At 41.2% G+C, this 26,794-nt stretch overlaps 1 protein-coding gene across 1 annotated transcript in view; it reads left to right on the top strand.

Moving 5' to 3' along the window:
• CSDE1 (cold shock domain containing E1) overlaps positions 1-26,794 on the top strand; it is a 501,007-nt gene that overhangs the window by 354,720 nt on the left and 119,493 nt on the right. Inside the window, exon 16 of the mRNA XM_053705299.1 lies at positions 4,068-4,180. Coding sequence (XP_053561274.1) covers positions 4,068-4,180 — 113 coding nt within the window. The remainder of the gene's footprint in view (positions 1-4,067; positions 4,181-26,794) is intronic.

Here is a 26,794-nt window from a genome sequence, read left to right on the forward strand (position 1 = left end):
CAGCGGATGTGTCCTCCAAGAACAAATTGCTTAACATCCCTTTCAAAGGTAAAACGCTATTTGGCCCTGACTTGAAAGAGATTATTTCAGACATCACTGGGGGAAAGGGCCACGCCCTTCCTCAGGATAGGTCTTTTAGGGCTAAAAATAAGCCAAATTTTCGTCCCTTTCGCAGAAACGGACCAGCCTCAAATTCTACACCCTCTAAGCAAGAGGGTAATAGTTCTCAAACCAAACCAGCCTGGAGACCAATGCAAGGCTGGAACAAGGGTAAGCAGGCCAAGAAACCTGCCACTGCTACTAAAACAGCATGAAGTATTGGCCCCCGATCCGGGACCGGATCTGGTGGGGGGCAGACTCTCTCTCTTTGCTCAGGCTTGGGCAAGAGATGTTCAGGATCCTTGGGCGCTAGAAATAGTTTCTCAAGGTTATCTCCTGGAATTTAAGGAACTACCCCCAAGGGGAAGGTTCCACAGGTCTCAATTATCTTCAGACCAAATAAAGACAGGCATTCTTACATTGTGTAGAAGACCTGTTAAGAATGGGAGTGATTCATCCTGTTCCATTAGGAGAACACGGGATGGGGTTTTACTCCAATCTGTTCATAGTTCCCAAAAAAGAGGGAACATTCAGACCAATTTTAGATCTCAAGATTCTAAACAAATTTCTCAGGGTTCCATCGTTCAAAATGGAAACCATTCGAACAATTCTTCCTACCATCCAGGAAGGTCAATTCATGACCACGGTGGATTTAAAGGATGCGTATCTACATATTCCTATCCACAAGGAACATCATCGGTTCCTAAGGTTTGCGTTTCTGGACAAGCATTACCAGTTTGTGGCACTTCCATTCGGATTAGCCACTGCTCCAAGGATTTTCACAAAGGTACTAGGGTCCCTTCTAGCGGTGCTAAGACCAAGGGGCATTGCAGTAGTACCTTACTTGGACGACATACTGATTCAAGCGTCGTCTCTGCCAAAAGCAAAGGCTCATACGGACATTGTCCTAGCCTTTCTCAGATCTCACGGGTGGAAGGTGAACATAGAAAAAAGTTCTCTGTCCCCGTCAACAAGAGTTCCCTTCTTGGGAACAATAATAGACTCCTTAGAAATGAAGATTTTTCTGACAGAGGCCAGAAAATCAAAACTTCTAAGCTCTTGTCAAGTACTTCATTCTGTTCTTCTTCCTTCCATAGCGCAGTGCATGGACGTAATAGGTTTGATGGTTGCGGCAATGGACATAGTTCCTTTTGCACGAATTCATCTAAGACCATTACAACTGTGCATGCTCAGACAGTGGAATGGGGATTATACAGACTTGTCTCCGACGATCCAAGTAGATCAGAGAACCAGAGATTCACTCAGTTGGTGGCTGACCCTGAACAACCTGTCACAGGGAATGAGCTTCCGCAGATCAGAGTGGGTCATTGTCACTACCGACGCCAGTCTGGTGGACTGGGGCGCGGTCTGGGAACCCCTGAAAGCTCAGGGTCTATGGTCTCTGGAAGAATCTCTTCTCCCGATAAACATTCTGGAACTGAGAGCGATATTCAATGCTCTCAAAGCTTGGCCTCAACTAGCAAAGGCCAAATTCATAAGGTTTCAATCAGACAACATGACGACTGTTGCATATATCAACCATCATAGGGGAACAAGGAGTTCCCTGGCGATGGAAGAAGTGAACAAAATAATTCAATGGGCGGAGAATCACTCCTGCCACTTGTCTGCAATCCACATCCCAGGAGTGGAAAATTGGGAAGCGGATTTTCTGAGTCGTCAGACTTTCCATCCGGGGGAGTGGGAACTCCATCCGGAAATCTTTGCCCAAATAACTCAGTTATGGGGCATTCCAGACATGGATCTGATGGCGTCTCGTCAGAACTTCAAGGTTCCTTGCTACGGGTCCAGATCCAGGGATCCCAAGGCGACTCTAGTAGATGCACTAGTAGCACCTTGGACCTTCAACCTAGCCTATGTATTCCCACCGTTTCCTCTCATTCCCAGGCTGGTAGCCAGGATCAATCAGGAGAGGGCGGTGATCTTGATAGCTCCTGCGTGGCCACGCAGGACTTGGTATGCAGACCTGGTGAATATGTCATCGGCTCCACCATGGAAGCTACCTTTGAGACAGGACCTTCTTGTTCAAGGTCCATTCGAACATCCGAATCTGGCTTCACTCCAACTGACTGCTTGGAGATTGAACGCTTGATTTTATCAAAGCGTGGTTTTTCAGATTCTGTCATTGATACTCTTATTCAGGCTAGAAAGCCTGTAACTAGGAAAATTTACCATAAAATATGGAAAAAATATATCTGTTGGTGTGAATCTAAAGGATTCCCATGGAACAAGATAAAAATTCCTAAGATTCTATCCTTTCTACAAGAAGGTTTGGAGAAAGGATTATCTGCAAGTTCTCTGAAGGGACAGATTTCTGCTTTATCTGTCTTACTTCACAAAAAGCTGGCGGCTGTGCCAGATGTTCAAGCTTTTGTTCAGGCTCTGGTTAGAATCAAGCCTGTTTACAAACCTTTGACTCCTCCTTGGAGTCTCAATTTAGTTCTTTCAGTTCTTCAAGGGGTTCCGTTTGAACCCTTACATTCCGTAGATATTAAGTTACTATCTTGGAAAGTTTTGTTTTTGGTTGCAATTTCTTCTGCTAGAAGAGTTTCAGAGTTATCTGCTCTGCAGTGTTCTCCTCCTTATCTGGTGTTCCATGCAGATAAGGTGGTTTTGCGTACTAAACCTGGTTTTCTTCCGAAAGTTGTTTCTAAAAAAAATATTAACCAGGAGATAGTTGTGCCTTCTTTGTGTCCGAATCCAGTTTCAAAGAAGGAACGTTTGTTACACAATTTGGATGTAGTTCGTGCTCTAAAATTCTATTTAGAGGCTACAAAGGATTTCAGACAAACATCTTCTTTGTTTGTTGTTTATTCAGGTAAAAGGAGAGGTCAAAAAGCAACTTCTACCTCTCTCTCTTTTTGGCTTAAAAGCATCATCCGATTGGCTTATGAGACTGCCGGACGGCAGCCTCCTGAAAGAATCACAGCTCACTCCACTAGGGCTGTGGCTTCCACATGGGCCTTCAAGAACGAGGCTTCTGTTGATCAGATGTGTAAGGCAGCGACTTGGTCTTCACTGCACACTTTTTTACCAAATTTGACAAATTTGATACTTTTGCTTCTTCTGAGGCTATTTTTGGGATAAAGGTTTTGCAAGCCGTGGTGCCTTCCATCTAGGTGACCTGATTTGCTCCCTCCCATCATCCGTGTCCTAAAGCTTTGGTATTGGTTCCCACAAGTAAGGATGACGCCGTGGACCGGACACACCTATGTTGGAGAAAACAGAATTTATGCTTACCTGATAAATTACTTTCTCCAACGGTGTGTCAGGTCTGATGAATTATTTTCTCTAACTACAGTCACCACGGTATCATATGATTTCTCCTATGCATATTCCTCCTTTACGTCGGTCGAATGACTGGGGTAGGCGGAGCCTAGGAGGGATCATGTGACCAGCTTTGCTGGGCTCTTTGCCATTTCCTGTTGGGGAAGAGAATATCCCACAAGTAAGGATGACGCCGTGGACCGGACACACCGTTGGAGAAAGTAATTTATCAGGTAAGCATAAATTCTGTTTTTTTCTTTGTTCTCTTGCTATCTATTTGAAAAAGCAAGAATTTAAGCTTAGGAGCTGACCAATTTTTGGTTCAGCACCTGGGTAGTGCTTGCTGTCTAAATGTAGCCACCAATCAGCAAGCGCTACCCAGGTGCTGAACTAAAAATTGGCTGGCTCCTAAGCTTACATTCTTGCTTTTCAAATAAAGATACCAAGAGAACGAAGAAAAAAATGCTAAAAGGAGTAAATACGGAAGTTGCTTAAAATTGTCTGCTCTATCCAAATCATGAAATTTTAATTTTGACTAGACGATCCCTTTAAATTATTCACTAAATGTTGACTTAAAGAAACATATAAACTTTGATTTGATATACTACATTTTTGTTTTTTTCCCTTTCGCAATGAAAATTTGAAACTTTGACCAAATCTTTTTGATTCTACACTTTATGAAGTGAGTATTCCGGTGATGTGGATAAACTTGAACTGGGAGACATGGTTGAATACTGCTTGTCAAAAGGAAAGGGCAACAAGGTCAGCGCTGATAGAGTTTCAAAGGTACATCAAGGTAGGTTTAGATATAAAAAGTTGGAATAAACTTAAATTGACATTACTATGTTCATTCATATAAAAAGCTGGTGTTATCTATTGTTTTATTTCCTTGTGATTTAAAAATAAGTACAATAAATTGTATTTTAAAGATCTTTTATTCTTTCTAATGGCACTGAGAGTACACTAATTCATTCATTGCCTATGAGAAATATTCACCTGGCCACCAGGAGGAGGCAAAAACACCCCAAACAAAGCATATAATATCCCTCCCACTTCCCCTACCCTCTTAGTAGTTCTTTGCCTCGTTTCATGGAGGTTTGGCAGAGAGAGGTACTTTATTGAAAACTCATTTTCTTTCATGTAATTAGCAAGAGTCCATGAGCTAGTGACGTATGGGATATACATTCCTACCAGGAGGGGCAAAGTTTCCCAAACCTTAAAATGCCTATAAATACACCCCTCACCACACCCACAAATCAGTTTTACAAACTTTGCCTCCTATGGAGGTGGTGAAGTAAGTTTGTGCTAGAAAGCTTCTGCCATTTCTTTGGCATCTTGGTTGAAATCTTTAATTCATCATGCCTATGTTGAGTCGGGTAAAACTCCGCCTCAAAGGATTACAGCTCATTCTACTAGGTCAGTTTCTACTTCCTGGGCGTTTAGGAATGAAGCTTCGGTTGATCAGATTTGCAAAGCAGCAACTTGATCTTCTTTGCATACTTTTACTAAATTCTACCATTTTGATGTGTTTTCTTCTTCTGAAGCAGTTTTTCGTAGAAAAGTACTTCAGGCAGCTGTTTCAGTTTGAATCTTCTGCTTATGTTTTCATTTAAACTTTATTTTGGGTGTGGATTATTTTCAGCAGGAATTGGCTGTCTTTATTTTATCCCTCCCTCTCTAGTGACTCTTGCGTGGAAAGATCCACATCTTGGGTAGTCATTATCCCATACGTCACTAGTTCATGGACTCTTGCTAATTACATGAAAGAAAACATAATTTATGTAAGAACTTACCTGATAAATTCATTTCTTTCATATTAGCAAGAGTCCATGAGGCCCACCCTTTTTTGTGGTGGTTATGATTTTTTTGTATTAAGCACAATTATTCCAATTCCTTATTTTTTATGCTTTCGCACTTTTTTCTTATCACCCCACTTCTTGGCTATTCGTTAAACTGATTTGTGGGTGTGGTGAGGGGTGTATTTATAGGCATTTTAAGGTTTGGGAAACTTTGCCCCTCCTGGTAGGAATGTATATCCCATACGTCACTAGCTCATGGACTCTTGCTAATATGAAAGAAATGAATTTATCAGGTAAGTTCTTACATAAATTATGTTTTTTATTGTTCTCAATGGATTGTTTCCTGCAAGAGAGGACAGGGGAGTTACTAGTAACCATGTCATTCTGTTAGTAGAGTTTTGGTAAATGTTAGCTCTGGATGTTGCAGGGAAGTTCCCATGTCTCTTTCCAGTATATTTATGCTCTCCTCCCTTTTGGACATACTGTGTTAGTTACACTGATTTCCTTGTGTCACAGGTCCCTGTCAGTATGATGATAGCTTCTGTCAGACCTGGGGCTGCTAAGAAGGCTGCATAGACAGCAGATGAAGACTTCTGACTTCATCATGGCGCGTTGTCTAATTCATGGGGCTGCATCGATGATTAATGGTTGGGGACATCCTTTTTTTGCTGGGTAGCCTCCATTGGGGGCAGGCAGTAACAGCAACGATATTAGGGGGAAACACTTTTATTTGGCGCTTCTAGTAGAAGTTAAGTGCTTGTACTTTCTTTTACAAAGATATGACGAGTCCACGGATTTCATCCTTACTTGTGGGATATTAACCTCCTGCTAACAGGAAGTGGCAAAGCACCACAGCAGAGCTGTATATATATATAGCTCCTCCCTTCCCTCCACCCCCAGTCATTCTCTTTGCCTGTCTTAGTAATAGGAAGAGCTAAAGTGAGGTGTTAGTTTTAGATTCTTCAATCAAGAAGTTTTTTATTTTAAATGGTACCGGTGTGTACTATTTTCCTCAGGGAGATATGGAAGAAGATTTCTGCCCTGATGTTGATGATCTTAGCAGTTGTAACTAAGATCCATTTTGGTTCCCACAGAGCTTCTGAAGGTAGTGCAAGAGAAATCTTCAGTGTGGAGAACGGTGTCATGCTACAAGCAGCATTGAGGTATGTTCAGTCTTTTATTTCTGAGGAGACTTGTTATATCAGAATTGGCTGACATTTTTTCCCTGTAAGGGAAGGGGTAAGCAGTAGACCTGTATCACTGAGGGTGTTACTGAGGATCCTTATATTGCATACATATTGCTTATATCTGCATGGGGCTGGACATATCTATATATATCTATATATATATATATATATATATATATATATATATCTATATCTATATCTATATTTCTCTTGTTAAGTGTATCCAGTCCACGGATCATCCATTACTTATGGGATATTCTCCTTCCCAACAGAGCTGCTATATAGCTCCTCCCCTAACTGCCATATCCAGTCATTCTCTTGCAAGCCTCAACCAAGATGGAGGTCGTAAGAGGAGTGTGGTGTTTTATACTTAGTTTATTTCTTCAATCAAAAGTTTGTTATTTTTAAATGGTACCGGAGTGTACTGTTTATCTCAGGCAGTATTTAGAAGAAGAATCTGCCTGCATTTTCTATGATCTTAGCAGAAGTAACTAAGATCCATGGCTGTTCTCACATATTCTGAGGAGTGAGGTAACTTCAGAGAGGGAATGGCGTGCAGGTTTTCCTGCAATAAGGTATGTGCAGTTAATAATTTTCTAGGGATGGAATTTGCTAGAAAATGCTGCTTATACCGGATTAATGTAAGTAAAGCCTTAAATGCAGTGATAGCTACTGGTATCAGGCTTATTAATAGAGATGCATACTCTTATAAAAATGTAATATAAAACGTTTGCTGGCATGTTAATCGTTTTTATATATGTTTGGTGGCAAAACTTATTGGGGCCTAGTTTTTTTTCCACATGGCTGGTTTGATTTCTGCCTAGAGACAGTTTCCTGAAGCTTTCCACTGTTGCAATATGAGTGGGAAGGGCCTATTTTAGTGCTTTTCTGTGCAGATAAAAATACTGACAGACATTCAGCTTCCCTCTGCATGATACAGGACATCTCTGAAGGGCTCAAAAGGCTTCAAAGTCGTGTTTGAGGAGGGTAACAATCACAGTAGACTGTGGCAGTTGTTGTGACTGTGTTTAAAAAATGTTTTTGTCATTTATTATTCTGTTTTTGTTATTAAGGGGTTAATCATCCATTTGCAAGTGGGTGCAATGCTCTGCTGACTTGTTACATACACTGTAAAAATTTTGTTAGTGTAACTGCCTTTTTTCACTGTTATTTCAAATTTTGTCAATTTGTTTATCTTAAAGGCACAGTAACGTTTTTTATATTGCTTGTTAACTTGCTTTAAAGTGTTTTCCAAGCTTGCTAGTCTCATTGCTAGTCTGTACAAACATGTCTGAAACAGAGGATACTTGTTCATTATGTTTAAAAGCCATGGTGGAGCCCCATAGGAGAATGTGTACTAAATGTATTGATTTCACCTTAAACAGTAAAGATCAGTCTTTATCTATAAAAGAATTGTCACCAGAGGGGTCTGTCGAGGGGGAAGTTATGCCGACTAACTCTCCCCACGTGTCAGACCCTTCGCCTCCCGCTTAAGGGACGCACGCTAATATGGCGCCAAGTACATCAGGGACGCTTATAGCGATTACTTTATATTTAATACTTTGATAATACTTTGTATTATCCAGATTGCCTGAATTGAGAGGCAAGCGCGATAGCTCTGGGGTTAGATGAGATACAGAGCGCGTAGATGCTGTAAGAGCCATGTCTGATACTGCGTCACAATATGCAGAACCTGAGGACGGAGAGCTTCAGTCTGTGGGTGACGTCTCTGATTCGGGGAGACCTGATTCAGAGATTTCTAATTTTAAATTTAAGCTTGAGAACCTCTGTGTATTGCTTGGGGAGGTATTAGCTGCTCTGAATGACTGTGACACAATTGCAGTGCCAGAGAAATTGTGTAGGCTGGATAAATACTATGCAGTGCCGGTGAGTACTGATGTTTTTCCAATACCTAAAAGGCTTACTGAAATTATTAGCAAGGAGTGGGATAGGCCCGGTGTGCCCTTTTCCCCACCTCCTATATTTAGAAAAATGTTTCCAATAGATGCCACTACACGGGACTTATGGCAGACTGTCCCTAAGGTGGAGGGAGCAGTTTCTACTTTAGCAAAGCGTACCACTATCCCGGTTGAGGACAGTTGTGCTTTTTCAGATCCAATGGATAAAAAATTAGAGGGTTACCTTAAGAAAATGTTTATTCAACAAGGTTTTATTTTACAGCCCCTTGCATGCATTGCGCCTGTCACTGCTGCGGCGGCATTCTGGTTTGAGGCCCTGGAAGAGGCCATCCATACAGCTCCATTGACTGAAATTGTTGACAAGCTTAGAACTCTTAAGCTAGCTAACTCATTTGTTTCTGATGCCATTGTTCATTTGACTAAACTAACGGCTAAGAATTCCGGATTCGCCATCCAGGCGCGTAGGGCGCTATGGCTCAAATCCTGGTCAGCTGATGTGACTTCAAAGTCTAAATTACTCAACATTCCTTTCAAGGGGCAGACCTTATTCGGGCCTGGTTTGAAAGAAATTATTGCTGACATTACTGGAGGTAAGGGTCATACCCTTCCTCAGGACAGGGCCAAATCAAAGGCCAAACAGTCTAATTTTCGTGCCTTTCGAAATTCCAAGGCAGGTGCAGCATCAACTTCCTCCGCTTCAAGACAAGAGGGAACTTTTGCTCAATCTAAGCAGGCCTGGAAACCTAACCAGTCCTGGAACAAAGGCAAGCAGGCCAGAAAGCCTGCTGCTGCCTCTAAGACAGCATGAAGGAACGGCCCCCTATCCGTCGACGGATCTAGTAGGGGGCAAACTTTTTCTCTTCGCCCAGGCGTGGGCAAGAGATGTTCAGGATCCCTGGGCGTTGGAGATCATATCTCAGGGATATCTTCTGGACTTCAAAGCTTCCCCTCCACAAGGGAGATTTCATCTTTCAAGGTTCTGCAAATCAGATAAAGAAAGAGGCATTCCTACGCTGTGTGCAAGACCTAGTAATGGGAGTGATCCATCCAGTTCCGCGGACGGAACAAGGACAGGGTTTTTATTCAAATCTGTTTGTGGTTCCCAAAAAAGAGGGAACCTTCAGACCAATTTTGGATCTAAAGATCTTAAACAAATTCCTCAGAGTTCCATCATTCAAAATGGAAACTATTCGGACCATCCTACCCATGATCCAAGAGGGTCAGTACATGACCACAGTGGACTTAAAGGATGCCTACCTTCACATACCGATTCACAAAGATCATCATCGGTTCCTAAGGTTTGCCTTTCTAGACAGGCATTACCAATTTGTAGCTCTTCCCTTCGGGTTGGCTACAGCCCCGAGAATCTTTACAAAGGTTCTGGGCTCACTTCTGGCGGTTCTAAGACCGCGAGGCATAGCGGTGGCTCCGTATCTAGACGACATCCTGATACAGGCGTCAAGCTTTCAAATTGCCAAGTCTCATACAGAGATAGTTCTGGCATTTCTGAGATCGCATGGGTGGAAAGTGAACGAGGAAAAGAGTTCTCTATCCCCACTCACAAGAGTCTCCTTCTTAGGGACTCTTATAGATTCTGTAGAGATGAAAATTTACCTGACGGAGTCCAGGTTATCAAAGCTTCTAAATGCTTGCCGTATTCTTCATTCCATTCCGCACCCTTCGGTGGCTCAGTGTATGGAGGTGATCGGCTTAATGGTAGCGGCAATGGACATAGTGCCATTTGCGCGCCTACATCTCAGACCGCTGCAAGTATGCATGCTAAGTCAGTGGAATGGGGATTACACAGATTTGTCCCCTCTGCTAAATCTGGATCAAGAGACCAGAGATTCTCTTCTCTGGTGGTTGTCTCGGGTCCACCTGTCCGAGCTTATGACCTTTCGCAGGCCAGATTGGACAATTGTAACAACAGATGCCAGCCTTCTAGGTTGGGGTGCAGTCTGGAACTCCCTGAAGGCACAGGGATCGTGGACTCAGGAGGAGAAACTCCTTCCGATAAATATTCTGGAGTTAAGAGCAATATTCAATGCTCTTCTGGCTTGACCTCAGTTAGCAACACTGAGGTTCATCAGATTTCAGTCGGACAATATCACGACTGTGGCTTACATCAACCATCAAGGGGGTACCAGGAGTTCCCTAGCGATGTTAGAAGTCTCAAAAATAATTCGCTGGGCACAGACTCACTCTTGCCACCTGTCAGCAATCCATATCCCAGGCGTGGAGAACTGGGAGGCGGTTTTTCTAAGTCATCAGACTTTTCACCCGGGGGAGTGGGAACTCCATCCGGAGGTTTTTGCTCAGTTGATTCATCGTTGGGGCAAACCAGAGTTGGATCTCATGGCGTCTCGCCAGAACGCCAAGCTTCCTTGTTACGGATCCAGGTCCAGGGACCCAGAAGCGACGCTGATAGATGCTCTAGCAGCACCTTGGTTCTTCAACCTGGCTTAGGTGTTTCCACCGTTTCCTCTGCTCCTTCGACTGATTGCCAAAATCAAACAGGAGAGAGCATCGGTGATTCTAATAGCGCCTGCGTGGCCACGCAGGACCTGGTATGCAGACCTAGTGGACATGTCATCCTTTCCACCATGGACTCTGCCTCTAAGACAGGACCTTCTAATACAAGGTCCTTTCAATCATCCAAATCTAATTTCTCTGAGACTGACTGCATGGAGATTGAACGCTTGATTCTATCAAAGCGTGGCTTCTCTGAGTCAGTCATTGATACCTTAATACAGGCACGAAAGCCTGTTACCAGGAAGATCTATCACAAGATATGGCGTACATATCTTTACTGGTGTGAATCCAAGAATTACTCATGGAGTAAGGTTAGGATTCCTAGGATATTGTCCTTTCTCCAAGAGGGTTTGGACAAAGGATTATCAGCTAGTTCCTTAAAGGGACAGATTTCTGCTCTGTCCTTTTGCACAAGCGTCTGGCAGAAGTTCCAGACGTCCAGGCATTTTGTCAGGCTTTGGTTAGAATTAAGCCTGTGTTTAAACCTGTTGCTCCCCCATGGAGCTTAAACTTGGTTCTTAAAGTTCTTCAAGGAGTTCCATTTGAACCCCTTCATTCCATTGATATTAAGCTTTTATCTTGGAAAGTTCTGTTTTTGATGGCTATTTCCTCGGCTCGGAGAGTCTCTGAGCTATCTGCCTTACAATGTGATCCTCCTTATCTGATTTTTCATGCAGATAAGGTAGTTCTGCGTACCAAACCTGGGTTTTTACCTAAGGGGGTTTCTAACAAGAATATCAATCAAGAGATTGTTGTTCCATCATTGTGTCCTAATCCTTCAAAGAAGGAACGTCTTTTACATAATCTGGACGTAGTCCGTGCCTTGAAGTTTTACTTACAAGCTACTAAAGATTTTCGTCAAATATCTTCCCTATTTGTCGTTTATTCTGGACAGAGGAGAGGTCAAAAAGCTTCGGCAACCTCTCTTTCCTTTTGGCTTCGGAGAATTATACGCCTAGCCTATGAGACTGCTGGACAGCAGCCCCCTGAAAGAATTACAGCTCATTCTACTAGAGCTGTGGCTTCCACCTGGGCCTTTAAAAATGAGGCCTCTGTTGAACAGATTTGCAAGGCCGCGACTTGGTCTTCGCTTCACACTTTTTCAAAATTTTACAAATTTGATACTTTTGCTTCTTTGGAGGCTGTTTTTGGGAGAGGTTCTTCAGGCAGTGGTTCCTTCCGCTTAATCCATGCCTTGTCCCTCCCATCATCCGTGTACTTTAGCTTTGGTATTGGTATCCCATAAGTAATGGATGATCCGTGGACTGGATACACTTAACAAGAGAAAACATAATTTATGCTTACCTGATAAATTTATTTCTCTTGTAGTGTATCCAGTCCACGGCCTGCCCTGTCATTTTAAGACAGGTCTAAAATTTAATTAAACTAGTCACCACTGCACCCTATGGTTTCTCCTTTCTCTGTTTGTTTCGGTCGAATGACTGGATATGGCAGTTAGGGGGAGGAGCTATATAGCAGCTCTGCTGTGGGTGATCCTCTTGCAACTTCCTGTTGGGAAGGAGAATATCCCATAAGTAATGGATGATCCGTGGACTGGATACACTACAAGAGAAATACATTTATCAGGTAAGCATAAATTATGTTATATATTTCTTTCATGTAATTGGCAAGAGTCCATGAGCTAGTGACATATGGGATATACAATCCTACCAGGAGGGGCAAAGTTTCCCAAACCTCAAAATGCCTATAAATACACCCATCACCACACCCACAATTAAGTTTTACAAACTTTGCCTCCTATGGAGGTGGTGAAGTAAGTTTGTGCTAAGATTTCTACGTTGATATGCGCTTCTCAGCATTGTTGAAGCCAGATTCCTCTTAGAGTACAGAGAATGTCAGAGGGACGTGAAGGGAGTATCACTTATTTGAATACGATGATTTCCCTAACGGGGGTCTATTTCATAGGTTCTCTGTTATCGGTCGTAGAGATTCATCTCCTACCTCCCTTTTCAGATCGACGATATACTCTCATATACCATTACCTCTACTGATAACTGTTTCAGTACTGGTTTGACTATCTGCTATGTGTGGATGGGTGTCTTTTGGTAAGTATGTTTTTATTACTTAAGACACTCTCAGCTATGGTTTGGCACTTTATGCAATTATATAAAGTTCTAAATATATGTATTGTACTTATATTTGCCATAAATCAGGTTCATGTATTTCCTTCTGCAGACTGTCAGTTTCATATTTGGGAATGTAAACACTTTAAGAAATTTATTTCTTACCTGGGGTTTAGTCTTTTTTTCAATTTGACTACTTTTTGCAATTGTGGGTGTTAGGCCCGCGGGTGCGTCAAATGCTAGACTTTATTGCGTCATTTTTGGCGCGAAAAAATACGTTTGACGCAACTTCGTCATTTCCGGCGTCATACGTGACGCCGAGACCTTTCACACGGCGGCATCATTAGTGACGCAACTGTCATTTCTGGTCATTTTTGGCGCCAAAAAAGTTTACGTTACGTTGTGCGCCAAATTTTTTTCATTATTTCAATACTCCATTGATGTTTGCCTCCTGATTTTTTTCTCTATCAACAGGCCTATGCTTTTGCATTTTTTCCCATTCCTGAAACTGTCATTTAAGGAAATAGATCATTTTGCTTTATATGTTGTTGTTTTTCTTACATTGAGCAAGATGTCCCAATCTGATCCTGTCTCTGAAGTTTCTGCTGGAACATTGCTGCCTGACATCGGTTCTACCAAAGCTAAGTGCATTTGTTGTAAAATTGTAGAAATTATTCCACCGAATGTCATTTGTAATAGTTGTCATGATAAACTTTTACATGCAGATAGTGTTTCTATCAGTAATAGTACATTGCCAGTTGCAGTTCCTTCAACTTCTAATGTGCATGATATACCTGTAAATTTTAAAGAATTTGTTTCTGAATCTATTATGAAGGCTTTGTCTGCATTTCCACCTTCTAATAAACGTAAAAGGTCTTTTAAAACTTCTCATTTAGCTGATGATATTTCAAATGACCAACAACATAATAATTCATCCTCTTCTGATGAGGATCTATCTGAAACAGAAGATCCTTCCTCAGATATTGACACTGACAAATCTACTTTTCTTTCATGTAATTAGCAAGAGTCCATGAGCTAGTGACGTATGGGATATACATTCCTACCAGGAGGGGCAAAGTTTCCCAAACCTCAAAATGCCTATAAATACACCCCTCACCACACCCACAATTCAGTTTTAACAAACTTTGCCTCCGATGGAGGTGGTGAAGTAAGTTTGTGCTAGATTCTACGTTGATATGCGCTCCGCAGCAAGTTGGAGCCCGGTTTTCCTCTTAGCGTGCAGTGAATGTCAGAGGGATGTGAGGAGAGTATTGCCTATTTGAATGCAGTGATCTCCTTCTACGGGGTCTATTTCATAGGTTCTCTGTTATCGGTCGTAGAGATTCATCTCTTACCTCCCTTTTCAGATCGACGATATACTCTTATATATACCATTACCTCTACTGATTCTCGTTTCAGTACTGGTTTGGCTATCTACTATATGTAGATGAGTGTCCTGGGGTAAGTAAGTCTTATTTTCTGTGACACTCCTAGCTATGGTTGGGCACTTTGTTTATAAAGTTCTAAATATATGTATTCAAACATTTATTTGCCTTGACTCAGAATGTTCAACTTTCCTTATTTTCAGACAGTCAGTTTCATATTTGGGATAATGCATTTTAATTTAACATTTTTTCTTACCTTAAAATTTGACTTTTTCCCTGTGGGCTGTTAGGCTCGCGGGGGCTGAAAATGCTTCATTTTATTGCGTCATTTTTGGCGCGGACTTTTTTGGCGCAAAAATTCTATTTCCGTTTCCGGCGTCATACGTGTCGCCGGAAGTTGCGTCATTTTTTTGACGTTATTTTGCGCCAAAAATGTCGGCGTTCCGGATGTGGCGTCATTTTTGGCGCCAAAAAGCATTTAGGCGCCAAATAATGTGGGCGTCTTATTTGGCGCGAAAAAATATGGGCGTCACTTTTTGTCTCCACATTATTTAAGTCTCATTTTTTATTGCTTCTGGTTGCTAGAAGCTTGTTCTTGGCATTTTTTCCCATTCCTGAAACTGTCATTTAAGGAATTTGATCAATTTTGCTTTATATATATGTTGTTTTTTCTCTTACATATTGCAAGATGTCTCACGTTGCATCTGAGTCAGAAGTTACTACAGGAAAATCGCTGTTAAGTGCTGAATCTACCAAAGCTAAGTGTATCTGCTGTAAACTTTTGGTAGCTATTCCTCCAGCTGTTGTTTGTATTGATTGTCATGACAAACTTGTTAAAGCAGATAATATTTCCTTTAGTAAAGTACCATTGCCTGTTGCAGTTCCTTCAACATCTAAGGTGCAGAATGTTCCTGATAATATAAGAGATTTTGTTTCTGAATCCATAAAGAAGGCTATGTCTGTTATTTCTCCTTCTAGTAAACGTAAAAAATCTTTTAAAACTTCTCTCCCTACAGATGAATTTTTAACTGAACATCATCATTCTGATTCTGATGATTCCTCTGGTTCAGAGGATTCTGTCTCAGAGGTTGATGCTGATAAATCTTCATATTTATTTAAAATGGAATTTATTCGTTCTTTACTTAAAGAAGTCCTAATTAGATTTAGTATCAAGAGGACCAGAATCCTCTATTTCTAAAGCAAACGTTTAAATAAGGTTTTTAAAACTCCTGTAGTTATTCCAGAAGTTTTTCCTGTCCCTGATGCTATTTCTGCAGTAATTTCCAAAGAATGGGATAATTTGGGTAATTCATTTACTCCTTCTAAACGTTTTAAGCAATTATATCCTGTGCCGTCTGACAGATTAGAATTTTGGGACAAGATCCCTAAAGTTGATGGGGCTATTTCTACCCTTGCTAAACGTACTACTATTCCTACGTCAGATGGTACTTCATTTAAGGATCCTCTAGATAGGAAAATTGAGTCCTTTCTAAGAAAAGCTTATCTGTGTTCAGGTAATCTTCTTAGACCTGCTATATCTTTGGCTGATGTTGCTGCAGCTTCAACTTTTTGGTTGGAAACTTTAGCGCAACAAGTAACACATCGTGATTCTCATGATATTATTATTCTTCTTCAACATGCTAATAATTTTATCTGTGATGCCATTTTTGATATTATCAGAGTTGATGTCAGGTTTATGTCTCTAGCTATTTTAGCTAGAAGAGCTTTATGGCTTAAAACTTGGAATGCTGATATGGCTTCTAAATCAACTTTACTTTCCATTTCTTTCCAGGGTAACAAATTATTTGGTTCTCAGTTGGATTCCATTATTTCAACTGTTACTGGTGGGAAGGGAACTTTTTTACCACAGGATAAAAAATCTAAAGGTAAAAACAGGGCTAATAATCGTTTTCGTTCCTTTCGTTTCAACAAAGAACAAAAGCCTGATCCTTCATCCTCAGGAGCAGTTTCAGTTTGGAGACCATCTCCAGTCTGGAATAAATCCAAGCCAGCTAGAAAGGCAAAGCCTGCTTCTAAGTCCACATGAAGGTGCGGCCCTCATTCCAGCTCAGCTGGTAGGGGGCAGGTTACGTTTTTTCAAGGAAATTTGGGTCAATTCTGTTCACAATCTTTGGATTCAGAGCATTGTTTCAGAAGGGTACAGAATTGGTTTCAAGTTGAGACCTCCTGCAAAGAGATTTTTTCTTTCCCGTGTCCCAGTAAATCCAGTAAAAGCTCAAGCATTTCTGAAATGTGTTTCAGATCTAGAGTTGGCTGGAGTAATTATGCCAGTTCCAGTTCCGGAACAGGGGATGGGGTTTTATTCAAATCTCTTCATTGTACCAAAGAAGGAGAATTCTTTCAGACCAGTTCTGGATCTAAAAATATTGAATCGTTATGTAAGGATACCAACGTTCAAGATGGTAACTGTAAGGACTATCTTACCTTTTGTTCAGCAAGGGAATTATATGTCCACAATAGATTTACAGGATGCATATCTGCATATTCCGATTCATCCAGATCATTATCAGTTCCTGAGATTCTCGTTTCTGGACAAGCATTACCAGTTTGTGGCTCTGCCGTTTGGCCTAGCTACAGCTCCAAGAATTTTTACAAAGGTTCTCGGTGCCCTGCTGTCTGTAATCAGAGAACAGGGTATTGTGGTATTTCCTTATTTGGACGATATCTTGGTACTTGCTCAGTCTTTACATTTAGCAGAATCTCATACGAATCGACTTGTGTTGTTTCTTCAAGATCATGGTTGGAGGATCAATTTACCAAAAAGTTCTTTGATTCCTCAGACAAGGGTAACCTTTCTGGGTTTCCAGATGGATTCAGTGTCCATGACTCTGTCTTTAACAGACAAGAGACGTCTAAAGTTGATTACAGCTTGTCGAAACCTTCAGTCACAATCATTCCCTTCGGTAGCCTTATGCATGGAAATTCTAGGTCTTATGACTGCTGCATCGGACGCGATCCCCTTTGCTCGTTTTCACATGCGACCTCTTCAGCTCTGTATGCTGAAGCAATGGTGCAAGGATTACACGAAGATATCTCAATTAATATCTTTAAAACCGATTGTTCGACACTCTCTAACATGGTGGACAGATCACCATCGTTTAATTCAGGGGGCTTCTTTTGTGCTTCCGACCTGGACTGTAATTTCAACAGATGCAAGTCTCACAGGTTGGGGAGCTGTGTGGGGATCTCTGACGGCACAAGGAGTTTGGGAATCTCAGGAGGTGAGATTACCGATCAATATTTTGGAACTCCGTGCAATTTTCAGAGCTCTTCAGTTTTGGCCTCTTCTGAAGAGAGAATCGTTCATTTGTTTTCAGACAGACAATGTCACAACTGTGGCATACATCAATCATCAAGGAGGGACTCACAGTCCTCTGGCTATGAAAGAAGTATCTCGAATTTTGGTTTGGGCGGAATCCAGCTCCTGTCTAATCTCTGCGGTTCATATCCCAGGTATAGACAATTGGGAAGCGGATTATCTCAGTCGCCAAACGTTGCATCCGGGCGAATGGTCTCTTCACCCAGATGTATTTCTTCAGATTGTTCAAATGTGGGAACTTCCAGAAATAGATCTGATGGCGTCCCATCTAAACAAGAAACTTCCCAGGTATCTGTCCAGATCCCGGGATCCTCAGGCGGAGGCAGTGGATGCATTATCACTTCCTTGGAAGTATCATCCTGCCTATATCTTTCCGCCTCTAGTTCTTCTTCCAAGAGTAATCTCCAAGATTCTGAAGGAATGCTCGTTTGTTCTGCTGGTAGCTCCGGCATGGCCTCACAGGTTTTGGTATGCGGATCTTGTCCGGATGGCCTCTTGCCAACCGTGGACTCTTCCGTTAAGACCAGACCTTCTGTCACAAGGTCCTTTTCTCCATCAGGATCTGAAATCCTTAAATTTAAAGGTATGGAGATTGAACGCTTGATTCTTGGTCAAAGAGGTTTCTCTGACTCTGTGATTAATACTATGTTACAGGCTCGTAAATCTGTATCTCGAGAGATATATTATAGAGTCTGGAAGACTTATATTTCTTGGTGTCTTTCTCATCATTTTTCCTGGCATTCTTTTAGAATACCGAGAATTTTACAGTTCCTTCAGGATGGTTTAGATAAGGGTTTGTCCGCAAGTTCTTTGAAAGGACAAATCTCTGCTCTTTCTGTTCTTTTTCACAGAAAGATTGCTATTCTTCCTGATATTCATTGTTTTGTACAAGCTTTGGTTCGTATAAAACCTGTCATTAAGTCAATTTCTCCTCCTTGGAGTTTGAATTTGGTTCTGGGAGCTCTTCAAGGTCATCCGTTTGAACCTATGCATTCATTGGACATTAAATTACTTTCTTGGAAAGTTTTGTTCCTTTTGGCCATCTCTTCTGCCAGAAGAGTTTCTGAATTATCTGCTCTTTCTTGTGAGTCTCCTTTTCTGATTTTTCATCAGGATAAGGCTGTGTTGCGAACTTCTTTTGAATTTTTACCTAAAGTTGTGAATTCCAACAACATTAGTAGAGAAATTGTGGTTCCTTCATTATGTCCTAATCCTAAGAATTCTAAGGAGAAATCGTTGCATTCTTTGGATGTTGTTAGAGCTTTGAAATATTATGTTGAAGCTACGAAATCTTTTCGTAAGACTTCTAGTCTATTTGTTATCTTTTCCGGTTCTAGAAAAGGCCAGAAAGCTTCTGCCATTTCTTTGGCATCTTGGTTGAAATCTTTAATTCATCTTGCCTATGTTGAGTCGGGTAAAACTCCGCCTCAGAGAATTACAGCTCATTCTACTAGGTCAGTTTCTACTTCCTGGGCGTTTAGGAATGAAGCTTCGGTTGACCAGATCTCCAAAGCAGCAACTTGGTCCTCTTTGCATACTTTTACTAAATTCTACCATTTTGATGTATTTTCTTCTTCTGAAGCAGTTTTTGGTAGAAAAGTACTTCAGGCAGCGGTTTCAGTTTGAATCTTCTGCTTATGTTTTTCGTTAAACTTTATTTTGGGTGTGGATTATTTTCAGCAGGAATTGGCTGTCTTTATTTTATCCCTCCCTCTCTAGTGACTCTTGTGTGGAAAGATCCACTTCTTGGGTAGTCATTATCCCATACGTCACTAGCTCATGGACTCTTGCTAATTACATGAAAGAAAACATAATTTATGTAAGAACTTACCTGATAAATTCATTTCTTTCATATTAGCAAGAGTCCATGAGGCCCGCCCTTTTTTTGTGGTGGTTATGATTTTGTATAAAGCACAATTATTCCAATTCCTTATTTTATATGCTTTCGCACTTTTTTATCACCCCACTTCTTGGCTATTCGTTAAACTGAATTGTGGGTGTGGTGAGGGGTGTATTTATAGGCATTTTGAGGTTTGGGAAACTTTGCCCCTCCTGGTAGGAATGTATATCCCATACGTCACTAGCTCATGGACTCTTGCTAATATGAAAGAAATGAATTTATCAGGTAAGTTCTTACATAAATTATGTTATTTATTTAAAATAGAGTATATGCGTTCTTTATTAAAAGAAGTGTTAATTACTTTGGATATTGAGGTAACCAGTCCTATTGACGTTCAGTCTAATAAACATTTAAATGCTGTTTTTAAACCTCCTGTGGTTTCCCCAGGTGTTTTTCCCATTCCTGAGGCTATTTCTGATATGATTTCTAGGGAATGGAATAAGCCAGGTACTTCCTTTATTCCTTCTTCAAGGTTTAAGAGATTGTATCCTTTACCAGCAAAATCTATAGAGTTTTGGGAAAAAATCCCCAAAGTTGATGGGGCTATTTCTACTCTTGCTAAATGTACCACTATTCCTATGGAAGATAGCACTTCCTTTAAGGATCCTTTAGATAGGAAGCTTGAATCTTATCTACGGAAGGCCTATTTATATTCAGGTCATTTTCTCAGACCTGCTATTTCTTTGGGTGATGTTGCGGCTGTATCAACTTTCTGGTTGGAAAATTTAGCACAACATGAATTGGATTCTGACATATCTAGCATTGTTCGCTTACTGCAACATGCTAATCATTTTATTTGTGATGCCATTTTTGATATCAAAATTGATGTTAGATCCATGTCTTTAGCTGTATTAGCTAGAAGAGCTTTGTGGCTTAAATCTTAGTAATCTAGATTTAGATGTCATATCAGCATTCCATCTCTTTCTTTCCAAGGTAATAATTTATTTGGTTCTCAGTTGGATTCTATTATTTCAACTATCACTGGAGGAAAAGGAGTTTTTTGCCTCAGGATAAAAAACCTAAGGGTAAATCTAAGGCTTCTAACAGTTTTCGTTCCTTTCGTCAGAATAAGGAACAAAAACTCAATCCTCCTCCCAAGGAATCTGCTTCCAGTTGGAAGCCTTCCTCAAATTGGAATAAATCCAAGCCATTTAGGAAACCAAAGTCTGCCCCTAAGTCCGCATGAAGGTGCCGCCCTCATTCCAGCTCAGCTGGTAGGGGGCAGATTAAGGTTTTTCAAGGATTTTTGGATAAAATCTTTCCAAAATCATTGGATTCAGAGCATTGTCTCTCAAGGGTATCGAATAGGATTCAAAGTAAGACCTCCTGTGAGAAGATTTTTTCTCTCACACATTCCTGTAAATCCAGTAAAAGCTCAGGCTTTTCTGAAGTGTGTTTCAGACCTGGAGTCTTCAGGGGTAATCATGCCAGTTCCTCCTCAGGAACAAGGTTTGGGGTTTTATTCAAACCTATTCATTGTACCAAAGAGAAAATTTGTTCAGACCAGTTCCAAGAATCTTTTCAAAGGTTCTGGGTGCCCTACTATCTGTAATAAGAGAACAGGGTATTGCGGTGTTTCCTTATTTGGACAATATCTTGGTACTAGCTCAGTCTTTACATACTGCAGAATCTCACACGAATCAACTAGTGTTGTTTCTTCGGAAACATGGTTGGAGGATCAATTTACCAAAAAGTTTCTTGATTCCTCAGACAAGGGTCACCTTTTTAGGCTTCCAGATAGATTCAGTGTCCATGATTCTGTCTTTAACAGGCAAGAGACATTTAAAATTGGTCGCAGCATGTCGGCTCCTTCAGTCTCAGTCATTCCCTTCAGTGGCTATGTGCATGGAAGTTTTAGGTCTCATGACTGCAGCATCGGACGCAATCCCCTTTGCTCGTTTTCACATGAGACCTCTACAGCTTTGTATGCTGAATCAATGGTGCAGGGATTATACAAAGATATCACAATTAATATCCTTGAATCCCAATGTACGACACTCTCTGACATGGTGGATAGATCACCATTGTTTGGTTCAAGGGGCTTCTTTTGTTCGCCCAACCTGGACTGTGATCACAACAGATGCGAGTCTTTCAGGTTGGGGAGCTGTTTGGGGGTCTCTGACAGCACAAGGGGTTTGGAAATCTCAAGAGGCGAGATTACCAATAAATATTTTAGAACTCCGTGCAATTCTCAGGGCTCTTCAGTTCTGGCCTCTACTAAAGAGAGAACCGTTCATTTGTTTTCAGACAGACAATATCACAACTGTGGCTTATGTCAATCATCAGGGTGGGACTCAGTCCCCAAGCTATGAAAGAAATATCTTGGATACTTGCTTGGGCGGAATCCAGCTCCTGTCTAATCTCTGCGGTGCATATCCCAGGTGTAGACAATTGGGAGGCGGATTATCTCAGCCGCCAGACTTTACATCCAGGGGAGTGGTCTCTCCATCCAGATGTGTTTTCTCAGATTGTTCAGATGTGGGGGCTTCCAGAGAAGGATCTCATGGCCTCTCATCTAAACAAGAAACTTCCCAGATACCGGTCCAGGGATGTTCAGGCGGAAGCAGTGGATGCGCTGACACTTCCTTGGTGTTATCAACCTGCTTACATCTTGCCGCCTCTAGTTCTCCTTCCAAGAGTGATTTCCAAAATCATCATGGAACAGTCTTTTGTGTTGCTGGTGGCTCCAGCATGGCCACACAGGTTTTGGTATGCGGATCTGGTTCGGATGTCCAGTTGCCCGCCTTGGCCACTTCCGTTACGGCCGGACCTACTATCTCAAGGTCTGTTTTTCCATCAGGATCTCAAATCATTAAATTTGAAGGTAGGGAAATTGAACGCTTAGTTCTAAGTCATAGAGGTTTCTCTGATTCAGTGATTAATACTATGTTGCAAGCTCGTAAATCTATCTCTAGAAAGATTTATTATAGAGTTTGGAAGACTTACATTTCATGGTGTTCTTCTCATAAATTCTCCTGGCATTCTTTTAGAATTCCTAGAATTTTGCAGTTTCTTCAGGATGGTTTGGATAAGGGTTTGTCTGCAAGTTCCTTGAAAGGACAAATCTCCGCTGTTTGTTTTATTTTGCAGAAAGATTGCTATACTTCCTGATATACACTGTTTTGTACAGGCTTTAGTTCGTATTAAGCCTGTCATTAAGTCAATTTCTCCTCCTTGGAGTCTTAATTTGGTTCGGAGGGCTTTACAGGCTCCTCCATTTGAACCTATGCATTCTTTGGACATTAAACTACTTTCTTGGAAAGTGTTGTTCCTTTTGGCTATCTCTTCTGCTAGAAGAGTTTCTGAGCTATCTGCTCTTTCTTGTGAGTCTCCTTTTCTGATTTTTCATCAGGATAAGGCAGTTTTGCTGACTTCTTTTCAATTTTTACCTAAGGTTGTGAATTCTAACAACATTAGTAGAGAAATTGTTGTCCCTTCTTTATGTCCTAATCCTAAGAATTCTTTGGAGAGATCCTTACATTCTTTGGATGTGGTAAGAGCTTTAAAATATTATGTGGAAGCTACTAAAAATTTCAGGAAGACTTCTAGTCTATTTGTTTTATTTTCTGGTCCTATTTTCTGACTATATTTGAGACTGTGTCTATAGGAATTACCACACAATTTTATATACTAGTCATAATAATTAACGACAAAAAGAAGAAATTAAACATTTGCAATATGTTTACTGTAATTTCCGTAAGAAAGACACCAGATAACAAATTAATATACGAACGTGGGCCCACTTATGTATTTAAATATTGGCCAATATTTCAAATGTCCATTTTGTAGACTATATCCTTATATAGTTAAGCTTGTAGTATTCGAAAATTATTGTTCGTGTTCTTAACATATATATGTTGGCTTTTAGGATGAACTTTACAGCTTACAAGAAATTGTTACTGAAATTGTTACAAATGTTATCCCACCCCTAGAGTGTTGAAAAACCTTCTCATAAAATATCGCTGAGAACTTTCTATCTATGCGAGCAAAGGATAAGCCCGCAGTACGGCTAATATAATGAAATCCTGACAGCCAACATATATATGTTAAGCTTTTTAGTAGTTGGCCTTTCTTGCCTGGTAGCAAGTTTTATTATAAGAAGACACTTTAATGAAGTTTTATTGATGGACTATGAATTATACCTTTAACAAAAAACTGGATACCACCTTAAAAGAATTAACTTCTAAGGATTATACCACCTTAAGACCTGAATGGACAAGGTAACACCCACCTTAACAATTAACCAATGAACATGCACCTCCACCCTATTTAAAGCAGCATACTAGCCTAGCAATTCATTCTTGAAAAAGCCCAGAGTGAGGGGCGAAACATGTCGAACTGAATTGCTAAATTTTCTACTCAATGCCAACAACTGACAAGCAGTCTGTTATATAGATTGGTATACGTTTGAGATTAACCCTATTCTCCTACACTTTTGTAACCTGCTTATATCGAGCTAGTCTCAAGTGATAGGGAGCTTTAGTCATCTAAGAATTTAACATATAAGTGTTATGCCGATCCACACAACTGATTAATGCACATGAGCTTATAGCTATATTGAATTATCTCAGTACAACTTATATTTATTGTCTCCTTTACCGAACCTAATAAGGGTCCTCTCAGAATATATTAATGTACTTTATATTGATCTAATCAATACTCATAATCACTTTATGAAATCATTTTTTCCTTGATATATCTATCTAAAGGTCCTTATTTATATTGAGAATATTTATGATTTATTAATTATTACAAAAACAATACTCATTAACCCTTAGGCTTCCAAGCGCCAGTACTACCTTGCCGAATCTGTCCTCACTAACCCCTGGATCTTTGTATGAGGGATCCTTTTCGTACTTGGCATATAAGGGGTCCTTAGCGCCACTTCTTTCCCTACTTCGTGACATTACTGGAGGTAAAGTTCATGCCCTACCTCAGGATAAGTCTGTTAAGATGAGAGGTAGACAAAATAATTTTCGTTCCTTTCGAAATTTTAAAGGAGTACCCTCTGCTTCCTCTTCCTCCACAAAGCAGGAAGGGAGACCCAACCAGGCTTGGAACAAAGGTAAACAACCCAAGAAGCCCGCTGCTGCTACAAAAACGGCATGAAGGGGTGGCCCCCGATCAGGGACCGGATCTAGTAGGGGGCAGGCTTTCTTTCTTTGCCCAGGCTTATAGAAGAGATGTTCAGGACCCCTGGGCATTGGAAATCGTGACCCACGGGTATCAACTGGAATTCAAGGATTTTCTCCCAAGAGGGAGATTTCATCTTTCACGATTGTCTGTAGACCAGATAAAAAGAGGCGTTCTTACGCTGTGTAAAAGACCTCTCTACCATGGGAGTAATTTGTCCCGTTCCAAAACTGGAATAGGGACAGGGGTTTTAGTTAAATCTTTTTGTGGTTCCTTAAAAAGAGGGAACTATCAGACCCATTTTAGATCTCAAGTGTCTAAACAAGTTTCTCAGTGTCACATCGTTCAAGATGGAGACTATACGAACAATCTTACCAATGATCCAGGAGGGTCAATATGACTACCGTGGACTTGAAGGATTCATACCTTCATATCCCTATTCACAAGGATCATCATCAGTTCCTAAGGTTTGCCTTCCTGGACAAACATTTTCAGTTCGTGGCTCTTCCCTTCGGGTTGGCCACAGCACCCAGGAACTTCACAATGGTTCTAGGGTCCCTTCTGGCGGTTCTCAGGCCGTTCTCAGGCCGCGGGGCATAGCAGTGGCGCCTTATCTGGATGATATTTTAATTCAGGCGTCGACTTATCTTCTAATGAGATTTCATACAGACAGTGTTGTCCTTTCTGAGAACTCACAGTTGGAAGGTGAACCTAGAAAAGAGTTCACTAGTTCCACGGACAAGGGTTCCCTTCTTAGGAACTCTGATAGACTCTGTAGACATGAAGATATTTCTGACGGAGATCAGAAAATCAAAGATTCTAAATACTTGCCGAGCCCTTCAGTCCATTCCTCGGCCATCAGTGGCTCAGTGTATGGAAGTAATTGGATTAATGGTAGCGGCAATGGACATCATTCCGTTTGCTCGTTTTCATCTCAGACCACTGAAGCTGTGAATGCTCAGACAGTGGAATGGAGACTATGCGAATTTATCTCCTCAGATAAATCTGGATCAAGAGACCAGAGACTCTCTTCTTTGGTCGTTGTCACTGGATCATCTGTCCCAGGGGACGTGTTTCCGCATACCCTCGTGGGTGATAGTGACAACGGACACCAGCCTCCTGGGCTGGGGTGCAGTCTGGAATTCCCTGAAGGCTCAGGGTGTATGGACGCGGGTGGAGTCTCTACTTCCAATAAATATTCTGGAATTGAGAGCAATATTCAATGCGCTTCAGGCGTGGCCTCAGTTGGCTTCAGCCAAATTCATCAGATTCCAGTCGGACAATATCGCGACTGTAGCTTATATCAATCATCAAGGGGGAACGAGGAGTTCATTAGCGATGATAGAACTATCCAAGATAATTCGATGGGCGGAGGCCCACTCTTGTTATCTGTCGGCAATCTACATCCCAGGAGGTATTTGCCTTTCTGATTCTTTGATGGGGCAGACCGGAATTGGATCTGATGGCATCTCGTCAGAATGCCAAGTTCCAAGATACGGATCCAGGTCAAGGGATCCCCAGGCAGAACTGATGCCTTGGCAGTGCCTTGGTCGTTCAGCCTAGCTTATGTGTTTCCACAGTTTCCTCTCCTTCCACGCGTGATTGCTTGAATCAAACAGGAGAGAGCTTCAGTAATCCTGATTGCGCCTGCGTGGCCACACAGGACTTTGTATGTGGATCTAGTGGACATGTCCTCTCTGCCACCGTGGAAACTTCCATTGAGACAGGACCTTCTCATTCAAGGACCGTTCCAACATCCAAATCTAAATTCTCTGCAGTTGACTGCTTGGAGATTGAACGCTTGACTTTATCTAAGCGGGGATTTTCAGATTCAGTCATTGATACTTTGATACAGGCACGTAAGCCTGTCACTAGAAAGATCTATCATAAGATATGGCGTAAATATCTTTATTGGTGTGAATCCAAGGGTTACTCATAGAGTAAGGTTAGGATTCCCAGGATTCTGTCTTTTCTCCAAGACGGATTGGAGAAAGGGTTATCAGCGAGTTCTTTAAATGGACAGATTTCTGCTTTGTCAATTTTGCTTCACAAACGTTTGGCAGATGTTCCAGATGTTCAGTCTTTTTGTCAGGCTCTAACCAGAATTAAGCCTGTATTTAGACCAATTACT

This window comes from Bombina bombina, chromosome 3 (assembly GCF_027579735.1).
Source record: "Bombina bombina isolate aBomBom1 chromosome 3, aBomBom1.pri, whole genome shotgun sequence".
Classification (NCBI taxonomy): Eukaryota; Metazoa; Chordata; class Amphibia; order Anura; family Bombinatoridae; genus Bombina; species Bombina bombina.